The sequence below is a fragment of the Eumetopias jubatus genome, unplaced genomic scaffold (genome assembly GCF_037043125.1).
Source record: "Eumetopias jubatus isolate StellerSeaLion01/CBP00866 unplaced genomic scaffold, mEumJub1_p1.0 scaffold_4, whole genome shotgun sequence".
In the NCBI taxonomy this organism is placed as follows: Eukaryota; Metazoa; Chordata; class Mammalia; order Carnivora; family Otariidae; genus Eumetopias; species Eumetopias jubatus.
The window spans coordinates 29,018,399-29,038,028 of NW_028274810.1; the positions used below are offsets into that span (position 1 = coordinate 29,018,399).

At 36.7% G+C, this 19,630-nt stretch overlaps 1 protein-coding gene across 1 annotated transcript in view; it reads right to left on the reverse strand.

Annotated features, from left to right (window-relative positions):
* Positions 1–19,630, reverse strand: part of CCDC18 (coiled-coil domain containing 18) — a 104,761-nt gene that overhangs the window by 82,562 nt on the left and 2,569 nt on the right. The window contains 4 exon segments of the mRNA XM_028087647.2: positions 9,914–10,042; positions 11,656–11,762; positions 16,391–16,549; positions 19,165–19,339. Coding sequence (XP_027943448.2) covers positions 9,914–10,042; positions 11,656–11,762; positions 16,391–16,549; positions 19,165–19,339 — 570 coding nt within the window.

Sequence of the window (19,630 nt, forward strand, 5' to 3'; positions counted from 1 at the left end):
GCAAAGGAAGACGGAGAAGCAGGCTCTCCGCTGAGCAGGGAGCCCCAAGTGGGGCTTGATCCCAGGACCCTGAGATCATGACCTGAGCCGAAGGCAGCCGCTTAACCGACAGACTGAGCCACCCTGGTGCACCTCATTATAGTTTTAATCTGCATTTTTGATCAACTGAGGTTGAGCAAGTTTCTAAGTTTCATTGGCCATTTGGATTTCTTGTCCTTACCTGTTCAGATCCTTTACCTTTATTACTAGATTTTCCCCTCCCTTTTCTTACTAATTTGTTAAGTTTTTTATGAATTCTGGATACTAATCTTTGTGAATTAAATTATTTGCAAATATTTCCCCAAATATGTCTTGTCTTTTTCATTTTTAAAATGATGTGTTTTATAGAAGAGAAAGTTTTTATTTTAATGGATTTTAAATGTAGCCATCTTTTCCTATAGTATTTATGCTTTCTGGATCTCATTTATTTATTTATTTTAATTCAATTAATTAACATATATCTGAATCTCATTTTAAAACATTCTTCCCCCTTCTATGAGACATCCTGAAAACTATTCTTCTACACTTTCTCTAAAAGTTTTACTTTTCACAATTGGGTCTTTAACCCATCTGGAATAATTTTTTGTATACAGGTATAGTATTGTTAGAAGGTAGAGGAGAGACAGTAAAGTATCCCCCAAACTGAGAAGGCACTTTGAGACCAGAAAATGAAGCACAGGGGTGCCTGGGTAGCTCAGTCGTTAGACGTCCGCCTTCAGCTCGGGTCATGATCCCAGGGTCCTGGGATTGAGCCCCGCATCAGGCTTCCTGCTCGGCAGGAGGCCTGCTTCTCCCTCTCCCACTCCCTCTGCTCGTGTTCCCTCTCTCGCTGCGTCTCTCTCTGTCAAATAAATAAATAAATACAATCTTAAAAAAAAAAGAAAAAAGAAAATGAAGCACACCACTCCATACAGTTTACACAGTTTTATTCAGGGTAACTTAAGTTGGGGGGGGGGGGCGGTCGGGGGGTCTGGAGATATCCGTCACCAAAAAGCACATAGCACCATAGCTATTCTCTATGAAGTCCAGACTTTAGCCTATAGATTTTTTTTAAAGATTTTATTTATTTATTTGACAGAGAGAGACACAGCAAGAGAGGGAACACAAGCAGGGGAAGCAAGAGAGGGAGAAGGAGGCTTCCCGTGGAGCGGGGGCCCAACATGGGGCTTGATCCCAGGACCCCAGGATCATGACCTGAGCCGAAGGCAGACGCTTAACGACTGAGCCACCCAGGCGCCCCTAGCCTATAGATTTTATAAAGCAAGGGGACACGTGGCAGGGAGAGTGGGACACTGTAGTGAGATCAGAGCGTTTGCATGCACCTAACTGACAGCTAACCTTTAATTAGATCTTGTGGCCTACCTATGCATCAGAAAGGGGAAAGACTATATTATTTCTAACAGATTCCTGGGAGGCCAAAGCAAGCCTCCCCCTATCCCTACCTTGATGGGCATTTCTAAGGTATGTATATTAATCTCAAGGGGCCCAGAACACATAGCCCCAAGAGAGGTAATCCAGTGAACATGAACAAGATGGAGGGCCAGAAATAGAGTCAGTATTGTCAGCACTCCTACAAGTACAAAGCAGGGATTTAATTTAATTTTTTAAAATCAATAATGAATTCTCCCAGCAATATTTTTTGAACTTTTTTTTTTAAATTTCAAATTGGTACCCCTTAATGCAGATTCACCAATTTTTTATATTTTGCTACAGTTGCTTGTGTCTCTCACCTGAGATGTTTTTGTACTGAACTACATTCTACAGAAATTAGTAACCTTCACCCTTAAATACTTTAGCATGTATCCTAAGAAAACAGACATTGCCTCATACAACCACAACTATCAAATTCAAGAAATCTAAAATTGTTACAATACTATTATCTAACATATAATTCATATGTAAGTTTTATCAGTTATTCTAATAATGTTCTTTATAGATCTTTTTTTTCTTCTGATCCAGGATCACATACTGCTTTTATTTATCTATTTATTTAATTAATTTATTTATTTTTTCACATACTGCTTTTAGTTATCTTATATCTTTAGTTTCTTTAAACTGGAATATCTCAGCTTTTTTTAAGTTTTTCATGACACTGACATTTTTTTTTACAATAATAGTTTGAATTTATTCAACATATATTAAGTGCCACAGAGAGCTTTAGCTGCTTTAGATACCTAATCAAATGGTCACAACTCAGTTAATCGGACATTATCCTTATTTTATCTGTAACTAGCACCCAGAAAGATTAAACAGTATGCTCAAGGCATGCCCTCACACATACTAAGTAGTAAACACAATGTATGAATCTAAGAAGCAGGTGGGCCCTTGCTCTCAAATCATTGGGGTACACGGACTACTGATACAAAATTAAATGTCAAATAAGGCACACAAAAAAAATGGGCTTTTAGAATCATGCTATGCGGGGTGCCTGGGTGGCTCAGTCGTTAAGTGTCTGCCTTTGGCTCAGGTCGCGATCCCAGGGTCCTGGGATCAACCCCACATCGGGCTCCCTGCTCCACGGGAAGCCTGCTTCTCCCTCTCCCACTCCCGTTTGTGTTCCTACACTCGCTGTCTGTCAAATAAATAAATAAAATCTTAAAAAAAAAAAAAGAATCATGCTATGCAAGTGATTTTTTCTTATATAGGGAAATATGAGCATTCTCTGTTTAATAAGTAGAAAAAACCTTTGCATATACACACACACATATATACACACGCAAAGGTTACTCAAAGGTCTATTCTGACAATGCCACTGAAGAGTCACACAGATGAGATCGTCAACTGCCAGAAGCTGATGGTCAATTCTATGTTTACTGTGAACCCCTGGATTCAATGATTCTACCTTCTTTTACTTCCTAATGTGATCAAGTATAAAGTTAAATGACCTATGATTAAAGCTGCCAGAAATGTGCTGCAACCACTAAAGCTATCTGAAGTAGATTATCACTACAACATGTTTTTCTCATCCTGCTTCTCTCTCTTTTCTCAACTACCTACTATTTAAGCCTTTGTGCTCCACTATGAGAGAAACACATCAAACTAGGGTTTTATTCTGTTCTCTAGATGGTTGATGTGTACCAAGTGAGAAATCCAGTAAATCAATGAATGCATGCTGCTAAATATCTGCTTAACCTTGCCTGTTTCCTCATGAGTAGATTCAGGCTATTCATTCTCGGGAGCACACTACATAAGTGACACTGTACCCTTTCCACTATACCACATATGAAACACATGATGTCAGTCTGTCCAACACTTTAACTTATTGATTCTTCCATTCTTTCCCCTGATTTGTTATGCCACCTGTTACATATCAAGTTTCCCCTGTGTGTGTGTTTGCTAAAGAGGGTCTGTTCTATACAACTGATTTTTTTTTTTTTTCGGTTTATTCCTATACCAACATCACATTAACTTAATTCATGTAACTTCAGAAGTCCTGGTATCTATACGTGTGTTCTCCACTTGGGTCTACAGCTTCAAAATTGCCTCCCTTATTCTTAGACCTTGGTTCTTACATATGATATTTAGGGTCAGTTCAATATGTTTTACCAAATATTCTGTATTTGATCTGGATAGTAGGTATGTGGATGTATACATATACAGAAGTTCATTCACTTAAGACTTCTGCACTTTACTCAGTAAAAAATTAAAATAAAAACTAAATAGAAATTCTACAGAAAATATGTACAGTCTTAATAAATATTTTTAAATGTGCTCAGGATTTGTTTTAATCAGGTATGGTGAGACACACAGACATGGAAATGAATGTCATGAAGAAGAAAGTTATTATACTCACAAATCCATAGAAACGGAAGACATGACAGGCCATGCAGGAGGTCGTGCAGGGAAGCATCAGGGTTGGTCAGGAGACAGAGAAAGTTGTGAGTAAAATGTAAGCAAGAGATGTTACTGTGGTGTCTGTGGGAAGGAACAGTTAAGGCAGGATCAGCAGGTTTAGGTTTGGTAGTATGAATAATCTCAGTGGGCTGGAGTGTAAGACTGTCCTGAGTTGGGGCGCCTGGGTGGCTCAGTTGGTTAAGTGACTGCTTTTGGCTCGGGTCATGATCCTGGAGTCCCGGGATCGAGTCCCGCATCGGGCTCCCTGCTCAGCGGGGAGTCTGCTTCTCCCTCCGACCCTCCCCTCTCTCATGTGCTCTCTCTCTCTCATTCTCTCTCTCAAATAAATAAAATCTTTAAAAAAAAAGACTGTCCTGAGTTGTCTACTACTTGGTCCTGAGGTAATTAGGACAGGGGATTATTGGCCCTGAGTGCAAGAACCAAAGACTGGATACAGAATATTTCAAGCACCCAAAAGGGTTTCTACCAATTTACACTCCTACTAGAAATATATGAATATTCCAGAGGCTCCACAACTTTGCCAAAACTTGATATTGTGAGTCATTTTCATTTTAGCCACTGTGGGCCATTATGGTCCTCTTTCCTTTTGTCATCACCATTGTTTTGTTTGGTTTACTTTCTTGTAGGCAAATTTTTAACTACTGATTCAATACCTGTAATGGCTATATATCTATTCAGGTTTTCAATTTATTCTTAAATTCTGTTAAATTGTATTTTGTTGAAAAATCATTTATTCAGGGGCGCCTGGGTGGCTCAGATGGTTAAGCGTCTGCCTTCGGCTCAGGTCGTGATCCCGGGGTCCTGGGATTGAGCCCCACACTGGGCTCCCTGCTGAGCTGCCGCTCCCCCTGCTTATACTAATAAAAAATAAATAAATAAAAAATCTTAAAAAAAAACATTTATTCATTCTAAGTTTTCATATTTATCATCCTAAAATGGTTCATAGTATTTGGTCTTATTTCTTAAATCATAGCTGAATCTGTAATTTAGAAGTCCCTTTTCAATCCCAATATTGCTTTTGCGCCTTGTCTCCTTGATTAATCTTGTATGATACACATTAGTTTGGTGATTATGAAAAGAACCAGACTTAGGTTGTGGTGATTCCATTGTTTTCCTGTTTTCTATTCAACCATTTCATCCTTTATTATTTCAATACTTCTACTTTCTATTTTTTTTTTCCCTAAGATTTTATTTTATTTATTTGACAGAGAGAGAGAGCGCGAGAGAGGTAACACAAGCAGGGGGAGTGGGAGAGGGAGAAGCAGGCTCCCCGCCGAGCAGGGAGCCCAATGCGGGGCTCGATCCCAGGACCCTGGGACCATGACCTGAGCCGAAGGCAGACGCTTAACAACTGAGCCACCCGGGCACCCCTTCTATTTTTCTTTCGATGCTCTTTCTTCTACTCTCCTTTTCTTGACTATATAAATTGGATGTTTTCGCTCATTCATTTTCACTCATATATTAATTTTAACATATGCATAGGAGGCTAAAAATTTTCCTCTAAAAATATCTTTGACTATATAGATGTAGTGAAAAGAAGGGGCACATTCACCCCAATGTTCACAGCAGCAATGTCCACAATAGCCAAACTATGGAAGGAACTGGGATGCCCTTCAACAGACGAATGGATAAAGAAGATGTGGTTCATATATACAATGGAATATTACTCAGCCATCAGAAAGGATGAATACCCACCATTTGCATCAACATGGATGGAATTGGAGGGGATTATATTGAATGAAATAAGTCAAGCAGAAAAAGGCAATTATATGATTTCACTCATATGTGGAACATAAGGAATAGCACAGAGGACCACAGGAGGGGGTGGAAAACTGAATGGGACGGAATCTGAGAGGGAGACAAACCATGAGAGAGACTCTGGACTCTGGGAACCAAACTGAGGGTTACAGAAGGGAGGGGGTGGGAAGATGGGGTAACCGGGTGATGGGCATTAAGGAGGGCACATGTGGTGATGAGCACTGGGTGATATATGCAACTAATGAATCACTGAACACTACATCAAAAACTTAGCTAATTGAACATAATAATAATAAAAAGGAATATCTTTGGCTGCAGCCCATGAGCTGTGATATTTTTTATGTCACTCCATTCTAAGAGCTTTCTAATCTTTATCCTAATTTCTTCAATGCTCCATAAGTAGCAAGAAGGCTGGCTTTAAATTTCCAAACATACATGATTTGGGGGGATTACATTCTAACTTAATTGTACAACAGTCTGAGAAGGTAATATATATACAACATCAATCGTTTGGTGTTTGTTGAAACTCAGAGTTTCTGGCACAGTGAGGTGAGAGATTATAAGTGTTCTAGAAGTGCTTGAAAGAATGTGAATTTTCATACTGTTGGGTATAGGGTTTCATATATACACATGAGATCAAGATTGTTGTCATTCAACTCTTCAACTTCTTGCTTTCTTGTTACTAACCTAATAATTCCTAGTAAATGTGTAAAAATGTTCCCTGTATGATTACAGATTTGTTCATTTCCACTTGAAATTTTACTATTAGATTCATACAAGTTTAGAATCTTTAGGGCTCCTGCTTAAGTGTTATTTAAACATTATATAAGTCTTTTTTTTTGAGAGAGAGAGAGAGAGAAAGAGATGTGGGGCGGGGAGAGGAGCAGAGGGAGAGAGAATCTAAAGCAGGCTCCACACCCAGCACAGAGCCCAACATGGGGCTGGATTTCACAACCATGAGATCATGACCTGAACAGAAATCAAGAGTCAGACACTTAACCAACTGAGCCACCCAGGTACCCCTAAGAGTCATTTTAACTCTAGTAATGCTTGCTGCACTTAAATCTATTTTGTGTGATATTAATATAGCTATATCTACTTTGTTTTAGTGACTATTGGCCTGAAATATTTATTTTAATTCCTTTGCTTTCAATTTTTCTGTGTCCTTATATTTTGGGTATGTCTCTTATAAACAGCATAAAGCTAAACAATCTCTTCCTCTACACTAGCTTTCTAACCCATTATGATTATGATTAATCTGCACCCCAAAAATGTCTTTGCAAAGGTTTCAATTTCAGAATGCCAACATCCATTCTAGATGGATGGAGCTTCAAAAAGCTCTAAAAAATTTAGATGTCATATCTCTACCTAAAAATCTCAATTGCCTATATATGCTCTCCAGATTAAAATACGAATACTTTGGGAAAGCAAAGCCATTTACAGTCTAGACCAAGCCTGTCTTTCTGTCTTGCTTCATTTCCTACTACACTTATCCATTTATAAGTACAAAAAACTCCCTAGTGTTCTTCAGCAGTGATGCTTTTATACTTCTATGGCTTTGCACATGTTGTCCAGAATCTGTGAAAAGTCAACATCCTACCATAAAAATTATCTTATTTAAGTTTACAGAGATAACTAGTCACTCGTCCTCTGCACTTTTTCTTAGCTATATTATGAAGCTAGTCTTTGTGTATTATCATCTCACTCTTTCAAATAACCATGTACAAAATGTTTATCTAAGTAAAAATTTATCTGAATATGTCTTAATTTCAGAATATTTAACCCCATGGTTTATACTTAAAATAGCTACATTTGTTAGTGTTTAAGAGGCACCTTACATTTCTTTTCTCATTTAATCCTCGTATAGATATAATATCATCTTGATTTAATAGATGAAGAAACTGAGGCTCAAGAAGGTTAAATAGTTTGCCCAAGATAACAGAGCTACTGAGAAATAAAATCTGGTTAACTCCAAAACCTTAATATTTTCATAAAGTAATAGTGCCTTCCAAATATACACTAAAACTTGAACTAGACTAACCAAATACTGCTGGGAAAATGTTTTTCCAAGCTCATTTTTTTTAAATTTTTTTTTAAAGATTTTATTATTTGACAGAGAGAGAGAGACAATGAGAGGGAACACAGCAGGGGGAGTGGGAGAGGGAGAAGCAGGCTCCCCACAGAGCAGGGAGCCCGATGTGGGACTCGATCCCAGGACCCTGGGATCATGACCTGAGCCGAAGGCAGACGCTTAACGACTGAGCCACCCAGGTGCCCCATTCTAAGCTCATTTTAATGAAAAATGACTTATAGATTTTGAGCGGTTTTTAGAAGTTCAAATGCACATGCAAACAAATATTTAACCTATTTATGACAACTTTTCAAAAAATACTTTCTTAAAAAAAACTTTCTTCATAACTTATTTTATCATAGTATACATTTTTTGAAAATAAAAATTTTTTTGCATTCCCACCAACAGTGTAAGAGGATTCCCCTTTCTCCACATCCTTGCCCAACTGATTCAGTCACTCTGGAAAACAGTATGGAGGTGCCTCAAAAAGTTAAAAATAGAGGTTCCTGGGTGGCTCAGTCAATTAAGCATCTGACTCGTGATCTCACCTCAGGTCTTGATCTCAGGGTTGTGAGTTCAAGTCCCATGCTGGGCTCCACACTAGGCATGGAGCCTACTTAAAAAAAAAAGAAAGTTAAAAATAGAACTATCCTATGATCCAGCAATTGCACTATTAGGTATTTACCCAAAGGATACAAAAATACTGATTTGAAGAGATACATGCACCCCAATGTTTACAGCAGCATTATCAACAATAGTCAAATTATGGAAAAAGCCCAACTGTCCATCAAATGATAAATGGATAAAGAAGATGTGGTATGTATATATAATGGAGTATTATTCAGTCATCAAAAAGAATGAAATCTTGCCACTGGCAAAGATGTGGATGGAGCTAGACAGTATTACTCCACATGAAATAAGTCAGTCAGAAAAAGACAAATACAGTATGATTTCACTCACATGTGGAATTTAAGAAACAAAACAGATGAACATGGGTGGTGTGGGGGGAGGCAAACCATAAAGCAGACTCTTAAATACAGAGAACAAACTGAGGGTTGACGGAGGGGAGGTGGGTAGGGGATGGGTTAAATAGGTTATGGGTATTTAGGAGGGCACTTGTTGTGATGAGCACTGGGTGCTGTATGTAAGTGATTAAATACTAAATTCTACACCTGAAGCTAGTATTAAACTATATGTTAACTAGCTAGAATTTAAATAAAAACTTGAAAAAGAAAAAAAATTTTTTTTAAGATTTTTTTTTTTTTTTTATTTGAGAGAGAGCACACAAGGATGCGAGTGAGGTAAGGGGCAGAGGGAGAGGGAGAGAGAGAATCTCAAGCAGGCCCCCTGCTGAGCATGGAGCTAGACAAGGGGCTCGATCTCACAACCATGAGATCATGATCTGAATCAAAACCAAGAGTCAGATGCCTAACTGACTGAGCCACCCAGGTGCCCCAAGAAAAAAAAATTTTTTTGAAGATCAAAATGCAGATTATCATTTTACCCTGTGAAAAAGCTGCTATAATTATATTATGATATTAGAAAATAAAACTAAAAAAATTTAAATCTTTATTAGTTTAAAAGTTAATTGACATTCAGAGTTAATGGTTCCTTAGTCAAGGCTACCTACAAAACTTTATCTTAAAACATGTTTTATATAAAATAAATACTTTTGTGGGGTGCCTGGGTGGCTCAGTCGGTTAAGCATCTGCCTTCAGCTCAGGTCATGATCCCATGGTCCTGGGATCAAGCCCCGCATCAGGCTCCCTGCTCAGTGGAGAGCCTGCTTCTCTCTCTCCCTCTGCCTGCGGCTCTGCCTACTTGTGCTCTCTGTCAAATAAATAAACAAAATCTTTAAAAAAAAATACTTTTGCATTACTCATGTATTCCTAAAGGAAGACCCAACTACACTTCCTCATGAATTTTATGTATGTCATACAACTTAATTTCAGAAATAAGTAAATATCATTACACTGATTATCATTATCAGGCTTCTAATTCCAATCCCGAATGCCAGTAACATGAAATTTTCAATAGAAAATGAAAAATAATTAATAGACAAAAAGAACATTAAATTATCCTACTACTAGGTTTCTGAAATTTTTTTCACTTTAAAAATTAGCTGTAATTTTAAATAGGTAATATATTTTTTTTCCATCTACAAAAACAATTTGCTTTGAAAACACATACCTCTTTCCTTGTTTACTTTGTTCAAGTAAGTCCACCTTTAACTTTATACATTCCTCTTGGGATTTCTGCAAACTCTGTTCCTTTTCAATCACCATTTTCTGGCTCTGCTCTAATTTATCTTCTGCCTCTCTATTAAATAAAGGATATATATATATTTTAAAGATTTATTTATTGAGAGTGTGTGTGCGTGCATGTGCAGGCCCATGGGGGGAGGGGCAGAGGGCGAGAACCTTCAAGCAGACTCCCTGCAGAGCCCAACAGGGGGAGGGGGTGGTGTCCATCTCACAACCCATGAGATCATGACCTGAGCAGAAACCAAGAGTCCAACGCTCAACACCCAGGTGCCCCAGTAAAGGATATTTTTAAAGGCTATTAAAGAGATTATTCCAGGTATGCAAGAATAGCTGAATATTAGGAATCCTATCACTTTAAATCACTGAGGTAAGAGAAATCAATATTTAATAAGAGATTGACAAAATTCATCACTTGTCTACTAAGAGTCTTTATAAAGAATGATACATATATCTGAAATAACAGCTTATATCCTATTTCATAGTCAGATACTAGAAGCATAACCATAAAGTTCAGAAACTAGTTAAGGATGACTATTATCACAACTATATCCAATGATTTCTCTAACAGTTACAAAAAGAAAAATGAAAAAGTAGTAAGTATAAATATTGAAACGACAATATTTTCTTTTTTTTGCTGATAATATCATTGGCTGCCTGGAAAATCAAGGAAAATCAAAATGAAAAACTATTAGAATAAAAGAGTATGACAAATAGTCTAATTACAAAATAATTATATTACATAAAAAGCAACAGCCTTCCTATATACCATCAATGAACAGAACGTGAACAAATTCACAACCAAAAATATAAAATACCTAGGAATAAAATTAAAATTACATGTAATACAAAGAAAATTACTAAATTCTGATGGTCATGAAAAATGACTTTAGTGTACATGAGAATCACCTGCAGGACTTATTAAAACACAGACTACTGACCTCTTAGAATTTGTAATTCAGTAAATCTGAGATAGAACCTGACATCTACAAATTTTTAAAAAGATTTATTTATTTACTTATTCTAGAGAGAGAGAGAGAGAGAGAGAGATGGGGGAGAAGGAGACAGAATCTCAAGCAGAGACTCTCCACTGAGCGTGGAGCCCAACACAGGGCTCAATCTCACAACCAAGATCACGACCTTGAACCAAAACCAAGAGTCGGATGCTCAACCGACTATGCCAGCCAGGTGCCCCTGAGACCTACAATTTTAGTAAGTTCCTAGAAGATGCTAATACTGCTGGTCCCAGAACTACACTTTGAGAATCATCAAAATGGAGTAATGGGCTATTTAGTATACATATATTTCTCATTTTATTCAAAGCAGAAGAAGGGGATAAATTATAAAGTGCCTGAATCCTTCTATTTTATTTCTTGAACTCCCACTGAAGCACCAGCATGTACTACTATGTAGGGCAAGAAATGAACTAGTTCATTTTCAATAAAAGCATGTAAATAACCATCTCAGCTAAGATTTAGTCTTTTTTAGCCCCCTTAAACTTCACGCATCCTGAAGCCAAGAGGAGGTATGATGGATTGGGGAACAGATTTCGTAAGTTCTAAGACAGTCTATAGGACTCTACAGATTTATTGGGGTAAGGAACAAGATTTCACTAGATACACCAAAAAGCAGAGGAAATAAAAATTTTAAAGCCATAAAAAGTATTCTTACCTCAAAACTTTATCTTGGGCTGAAACTTCTGCTTCCAAATTTATAATCTGTTCTTCTAAGATTGGCACACTGGCTGCCTGTTGTTGAAGAGATTCAAGCATAGAAACCTAAAACAAAACAAAAAACTTTTAGAGCACTTCCTTTCAGAAGATAAATTAATCTAATTGGTCCTTTGTTTCTTTTTCTGTCTGATGAGGGTGTCCAATATAACTCCTTAATCACTGGTCAAATGTGAAGCTCACCCTATCTATTCCTTTGATCAACATTTACATGGGCATGTCATCATCACAAGCCAGTGTCAGCGTGTAAGCTCTTGCCATTACCCTCAACTTAATATCCCAAGATAATCGATTAGCTTTTTGTGGGTGAAAAAAGAATCTCTACTGACAACATCCAAAAAGATAAATTTCACATAAATTGGAAAATATAAAAGATCAAATCATAAAAATGTAAACAAAAAAAATACCTATTGAATCTTTTTACAATTGAAGACCTAACTTTAGAATACATGCTTACTAGAGAAAACCTAGAAAATACAGAAAAGCAAAGGTCCAAGAATGAAAGCCTGGAATACAGCTCAAAATCTGTTGGTAAGTCAATACTCCTTTTCCCATTCCTAAAACACCAACAGTCAAATGATGGCCTATCAGGAAGAGATAGAAAATTTATTTATTTATTTATTTATTTATTAAAGATTTTGTTTATTCATCTGAGACACAGAGATACAGAGAGAGAGAGAGAGAGAGGAGAGAGCCTGAGCAGGGAGAGAGGCAGAGGGAGAAGGAGAAGCAGGCTCCCCGCTGAGCCAGGAGCCGGATGTGGGGCTCGATCCCACGACCCTGGGATCATGACCTGAACCGAAGGCAGATGCTTAACCATCTGAGCCACCCAGGTGCCCCGAGATAGAAAATTTATTATCTGGAGAAAGTGAACAGGAAAGGTTTAGAACTGTGGGACACTATGTGTTATGATGAGCAGGGATGAAGTAGTTACAAACAAATTGATTAATATAAAACAATTTCCCACTACTTACTTACTTCTCATTTAGGGCTATCCCACAGGTGGGAAATCAAAGGATTCTTTGCTGGAGAAACTCAACAGCTCCAAAGAAAAAGACTTCACATACTGATACTGGATGAAAGAGACAAGGTATCTCCCTACAAAAGAGCCATCTCCCTAGGCATCACCAACATATGAAGCTCACTGGATAACAAACTTCACCTTTGTACACAGAGGTTCTAAACAGCATTTAAGTGCTTTTCTCTTTTTTTAAAAAAAATTTTAAAGATTTATTTGAGAGAGAGAGAATGAGAGAGAGAGAGAACATGAGAGGGGTAAGGGTCAGAGGGAGAAGCAGGCTCCTTGCTGAGCAGGGAGCCCAATGTGGGACTCAATCCTGGGACTCCAGGATCATGACCTGAGCCGAAGGCAGTCGCTTAACCAACTGAGCCACCCAGGCGCCCCTAAGTGCTTTTCTCTTAAATATAAATAGCTAAAACACTAACATCTACAAAAAAATCCTGCTAACATAGAAGTCAGAGGCCAAAACAAAGAGGCAACTGGCAGCAAGCAAGGCAAGTATGCACACACGCATACACACACACACACGTCATTAAATCTTCAGAAAGCTAAGTGAGGACACTGCATCAGGATATTATTCAATACAGAATCAGAGGACATGGGAAAGCTCTGGAAAATGAAAAAAATATGACAGCTAAAATAAGATTCAACAGAAGTGTGGATGATAGTGTTAAGAAATCTCCTAAAAAGTATCACAGGAAGACAAGGAGACAGAAAACATGAGGAAAAAAACAAAACAAAACTTAATAGATTAAAAGGTTGAAAGAGTTAGAGGACCAATCGAGGTGATCTAATATTCACCTAACAGGAAAAATAGAAGAAAACGGGGGTGGTGGTGCCTGGGTGGCTCAGTCATCAAGCACCTGCTTTTGGGTCAGGTCATGATCCCAGGGTCCTGGGATCGAGCCCCACATCGGGCTCCCTGCTCCATGGGAAGCCTGCTTCTCCCCCTCCCACTCTCCCTGTTTGTGTTCCTTCTCTCGCTGTGTCTCTGTCAAATAAATAAAATCTTTAAAAAAAAAAAGGAAAAAGAAAACAGTGGGAAGAAAATTATCCAAGAGATTGTGTAAGAAAAATTTCCAGGACCAAAGAACACAAGATTCCAGCCTGAAAGGGTCCTCATGTACCTACTACACTGAATAAAAGGTCTATTCAAAGACATGTCAATTCTGAAATTTTGAAACACCAAGGAAAGAGGGAAGATCCTTAAAACTACCATAAAAGGAAAAACAAATGGAAAAAAATTATACTAAGGAAATTGATTCACAATGGCATTGGACTTTTCAGAGAAGCAGCAGAAGATAGAAAACAAGAAAGCAATGTCCTAGAAATTCTGAGGCAAAATAATTTGAGGGAGAAATGTCGGGGGAGAAATTAGGACATTTCAGACAGGCAAGGGGGTTACTAGAAAAATATGTTCCACTTAAAGAAAGACTAAACCAAGAAAGAAGACGACACAGAATCCAGCGAACAGGAGATCAAACCCAGAATATCAAAGACAAGTCTCAGGAGAGCAGCTGGACAGCAGGCCTGGAGAGCAATAAGCTCGGGAAGAGCAGGATGCCTCGCTCCAAAAGTGTAACTACAAACATTGGGAAAGATAAATTATGAATATACCGGTTGATACAATGAGGACTTTCAGCACAAGATTTCCAATAGTGGTATATATGCAACAGCAAAAGCTGAGACCTGACCTAGAAAAGGGAATATCCCTAAAAATATTTTGTCAGGCAATGTAGAAAATGCTGAGATGGGAAGTAAAATATAAATAACTGTCCTATTGCCTAGAATAACCACTGATATGTCTATATACTATTAGTATATACGTCTATTAGTATATATGTCTATATACTAAAACAAAGGAACAAAATGCTATTAGTTCAGTAGTTATTAGTAAAATTCTCTTAACATCTCTTTGCCTTTAAATAATTAAGCTTCTATGACTTAAGAAAAAAATCTATAGTTGGTAGAAAAATTAAAACAACAAAAAAGGTGAACAAATTACACAGCAAATATACTGAAAAGGTAAACCTTGTGAGAAATCAAGAAAAACAAAATATTTTTCTCTCAAAAAAATAAAATGTTAAAAAAAAAAAACCTGAGAATACAGAGTACAGTAAATTCTGAAAAAAAAAAAAAAACTCCCTGTGATAATTCTATCCTAGAAATAATCCCAAATACAAAAAGTTTCTTGTTCACTGGAGCATTTTTTTCTCCTTAGGCTGGAATTATCCCCAATAGCACTTTGTTTTGTTTAAAACATACACAAGAGGTGGCTCAGTCGGGCAGGCGTCTGCCTTGGGCTCAGGTCATGATCCTGGGATCCTGGGATAGAGCCCTGCAGATGACTCCCTGCTCAGTGGAAAGCCCGCTTCTCCCTCTCCCTCTGCCCCTCCCCTGCTCGTACTCTCTCTCGCCCACTCTCTCTCTCAATCTCAAATAAAATCTTTAAAAAAAATTTAAAAAAACACACACAAAAGAAAAATAAAGATCTCCCATAATCCTACTACTTAAAACATACTATGACAGTAAATAATGAAAGCCTCACCGCAAGACATTCCAATCCCTCTCAAAATTATCAACAATGTGAAGCACAGTCTTTCTGTTCTTATTGATGTTACATATATCTATATACATACACACAAACATTTGCTCTTTTAATAAAAAGCAAAACTGGGATCACTGCCTATGTGTGTTGCTCTGTAATGTTCCTCTACCGCTCAATATATTAGTGCTATATGCAGACATCATTCTAGGTGACTTTTCACACATTGTTATCATTTAAACCTTACAATGTTTCATAAAACAACCTTGCATCTTAGAACTGATATATTTACCTCCAAAAAAAAAGCTCTGTAACAATCCCTTATATGGATATATAATTTACCATCCCTCTATTATTGGACATTTTGGTTTCTAATTTTTTGTATAATTCCAATCATACAGCAAAAAATAGGAAACCATTAGGGGTGCCTGGCTGGCTCAGTTTGTAGAGCATGCAACTCTTCATCTTGGAGTCATGAATTCGAGTCCCATGTTGGGTGTAGAGATTACTTAAAAAAATAAAAATAAAAATAGCCACTTAAAGAGGAAAGTTATTAAATTATGGCAAAATCACATAAAGAAAACAATGCTATGATAAAATGATCATTGGAAAAGCTGAGTAAATGTATCAGAAAATGCTCAGATGATGTACAAAGTAAAAAACACAAGAAAAAGAAAACTATTCAAACAGTCTGGATTCAACAATGTAATAAACCAATAAAGTAGTTTCTCGTTGGTGGAAACTGGGTGATCTTTCTCCCTCTCTTTTCTATTTTCAAAGTTTTCAACAATGAGAATGTATTAGTTTAAAAAGGAAGATAAATAAGCTATATTTTCTTTATAAAAAGAAATAAAACCACATAAATTTGTAATCCTAAGATTTTAAGAAGCTATGACTTATGTAAACACACACGGTATACAATTTCTCCTAAATCATTTGCAGATTTTAAACTCATGTTAAATTGATTCCATAACATGTTGCTCCTATATTATAATAAAAATTATTATATATAACACATTAAGGCAATACACAGAATATTTTTCCAATTATAAATCTTAAAATGATTCAAATTGCTTTTTATTGGCATAGGCACCACTTCAAGAAACATACTTTTGCTCTTGACTGTGTTAATTCAAAGTGGACAGATTCCATTTTAGTCATTAAAGAATGATTCTGTGAGACCAAACAAGCATTCTGTTGCCTGAGTTTATTAAGTTTCTCTCGAAGATTTCTGATCTCCTGGTCCATGGGGGCAGATGAAAAAGACATCTGAAAAATAAGAAAGAGCAAGTTATTTTGGATTATTTCATTAAGCACTGTATGTAATGGAAAATAATGAACAACTGTCAGTAAAATGACTAAGTAGCTTGAAAAATGAGTTAAGATTTTTAGTGAGTGCTGGTGAGGATGTGTGGGATAATCAGCACTCTCTTCCACTGCTAGTGGATGTATACATGAATAAGTACAGCTTAAAAAACAATGGTACACTTTGGGAAAGTTCTTGGTATTATCCAGTAAAATTGAAGATGCTAACACTCAACAGTATTACTCCTGGGTATAAATCTAAAACTTTTACACCTGAAAATATAAAAATATTCATACCTACTATATAGTCCATAAGAGACAATAAATGGAAAGAATCCAAATGGCCATCAACAACAAAATGGATAATGAATAAATTCTTTAAACTATACACATTTTTATTATACTTTTGAATATATATTTTATAATAAATTATTTTAATTTTCAGGAGGGTTGAGGTTTTTAAAATACGATTTTTTTCTTTGAAAAAGTAATATGCAATTCAAAAGTAAAAACTATATAAAAGATACAGAAGCCTCATTCCCATTTTTCGTAGGTAGGTAACCATTTTTATAAGTTTTAAGATTTTATTTATTTGAATGAGAGAGAGGGAGGGACAGAGAGTGAGCACAAACAGGGGGAGGGGCAGAGAAAAAGGGAGGAGGAGAAGTAGAACTCAACGTGAGGCTCATGAGGCTCCATCCCAGGACCCTGAGATCATGACCTGAGTGGAAGTCAGATGCTTAACTGAGCCACCCAAGCACCCCTTTAAATTTCTTATTTATAAATTTTTATATAACACCAATCATACAGAAAAAGTAGGGAATTGAGGTGCCCAGGTGGCTCAGGTCATGATCTCAGGGTCCTGGGATCGAGCCCTGTATCAGGCTCCCTGCTTAGCCAGGAGTCTCCCACTCCCCCTGCTTGTGCTCTCTCTCTCTCAAATAAATAAAGAAAATCCTAAAAAAAAAAAAAAAAAAAAAGGGAACCTGCCTATATAGGAAAGCTAGTTATGGTCTTAAACTCAGTCTTCTATGTTTCCACTTTCATTTGCCAGCAATACAAACCACCCACCCTCACAGTGACTTATGCAAACACTAGCATTCTATAAATGTCATTCTATACCTTGCATTTTTTTCTTAAATATATCCTGCCAATCTCTCCACAACCAATATAGTTAGAAACTCCTATTCTTTCATCTCCCCACCTCAGCTGCAGTTTCCACTGCATGTTTATTCAACCAATCCCCTACTGATAGGCACTTGAGGTATTTCTAACCTGTTATGACAAAGCCTCATTTTGTACTCACGCAGGCATAACTGTCATCTATTTTTCTACAAGAGGGATTTCCATGTCAAGGGTAAATGCGTTTGTGATTTCGAGAAACATTACCAAATGCCCCTCCATAGGGGGCTGTATCATTTTGCACTGCTACCAGCAATGTATGAGAATGTCCATCTCCTCCTAATTCCACCAATAAAATACAGTGTCAAATGTATGATAGGTACAAATTGGTACCTAAGTATAGTTTCATTGTGAATTTCTCTTATTATGAGAATGAACACCTTTTTATTTGTTTGAAGATCATTTTAATTTCCTCTTTCACACATGTCTTTTGTCCATTTTTCTACTGGGTTGTTGATCTTCTTCCTAGAAGCTCTTCCCATATCAGGTATTAGCTCTTTGTCTTTAACAGGCATTACCAATATTTTCCCCTCCAATTTGTCATTAGTCTTTTGATTTTGTTTAGGGTAAAACACAATGATTTCAATTAAAACATATATGTAACAAAAATGATCAGCAATTTGAGTTAGGATACAGGTCAAATTTCCCAGAATTACACAATCTTTGTAGACATGGAATTTGAATTTATTTTCTAAATTGCAGGCACACATAGCTACATTAAGCAGCTTCCTTACAAAAAGAAAACCTCTCAATTGTTAGCTTTCTGAAGTGGGAAGAGCACATTTTTATGAAAGAAGATTATGATGTGCATATGTAACCACATGCAGGCATGCATGCTGGCGGTGAGGTAATAGAGAATAGAGCAGAAAGGGAGACTGAAGGGCTGAGTAAGGAAGAAAGGTAAACACAACGAGGTAGATAATAGGATGGAATAAAAAAGACAGAGGGAGAAAATTCCAGACCAGTAAAAATGTCTAAGATCATCCAGAAAATTTAGGGATAATGAAGAAAGAACAGTGCCATGCCATCATACAGCACTTGATCCAGGCTAAATATACTAAATACACTTTAACCACTTGATAAATAACTGATTACCTATTATGTATACTGCCCAAAATCACAGGGGTTACAATTTACCTGGGGAAAGCAAGACATTTAATTGCAAAAAGGTAATAAATATACAAGTTTAAAAATAAAGTAATACATCAAAGCAACTACTTTCTTGTGAGGACACACAAGAACCATAATATTTAAATTCTAGAGTCTTAAGCACAATGGTAAAAGACTATGGAAAACATAAACAGGCATTTAAAGAAAAAACTCAAAGAAAAAGTATTTTAAGTAGACAGGTCTGAAACTAAAGCTACTTTTAAGTAGACAGGTCTAAAAACAATAACCTTATCTCTTGGCTTTTTTTGAAAATCAGTACTGCCAGTGGGCATTTTACAAACTTTTTTATAAGGTACGTAATTCAAAAGTCCAAGCTGGTTAGGCTGAGAAAGATCTTCCAGAATGAGTTTTTCAGCTCTTGAAAGATTAGAGGCATAATCGGAATTTTCACTTGGACTAACACTAGAGAAAAAAGAAAAATATATTTTAGTTCCTAATTTAAGTATTCATCCAAATTTCTATACATTGAATAAGAAAACAGAAAGAAAAGCACCTGAAGTTCTGGTGGAAATCACATTCACTTATGAACTTAAGGCAATGTTTCAACTAAATTTCTTAATAAATTGTAAATGAGTTTTAAACTAAAAATCTGTAAGTTAGAAAGAGACTCTATGCTAGGATTACTTAAGATTCAAAAAATAGTCATAATAATAAAAGATTAAGCCCAAACATATATTTTATACTCTGGGTCCT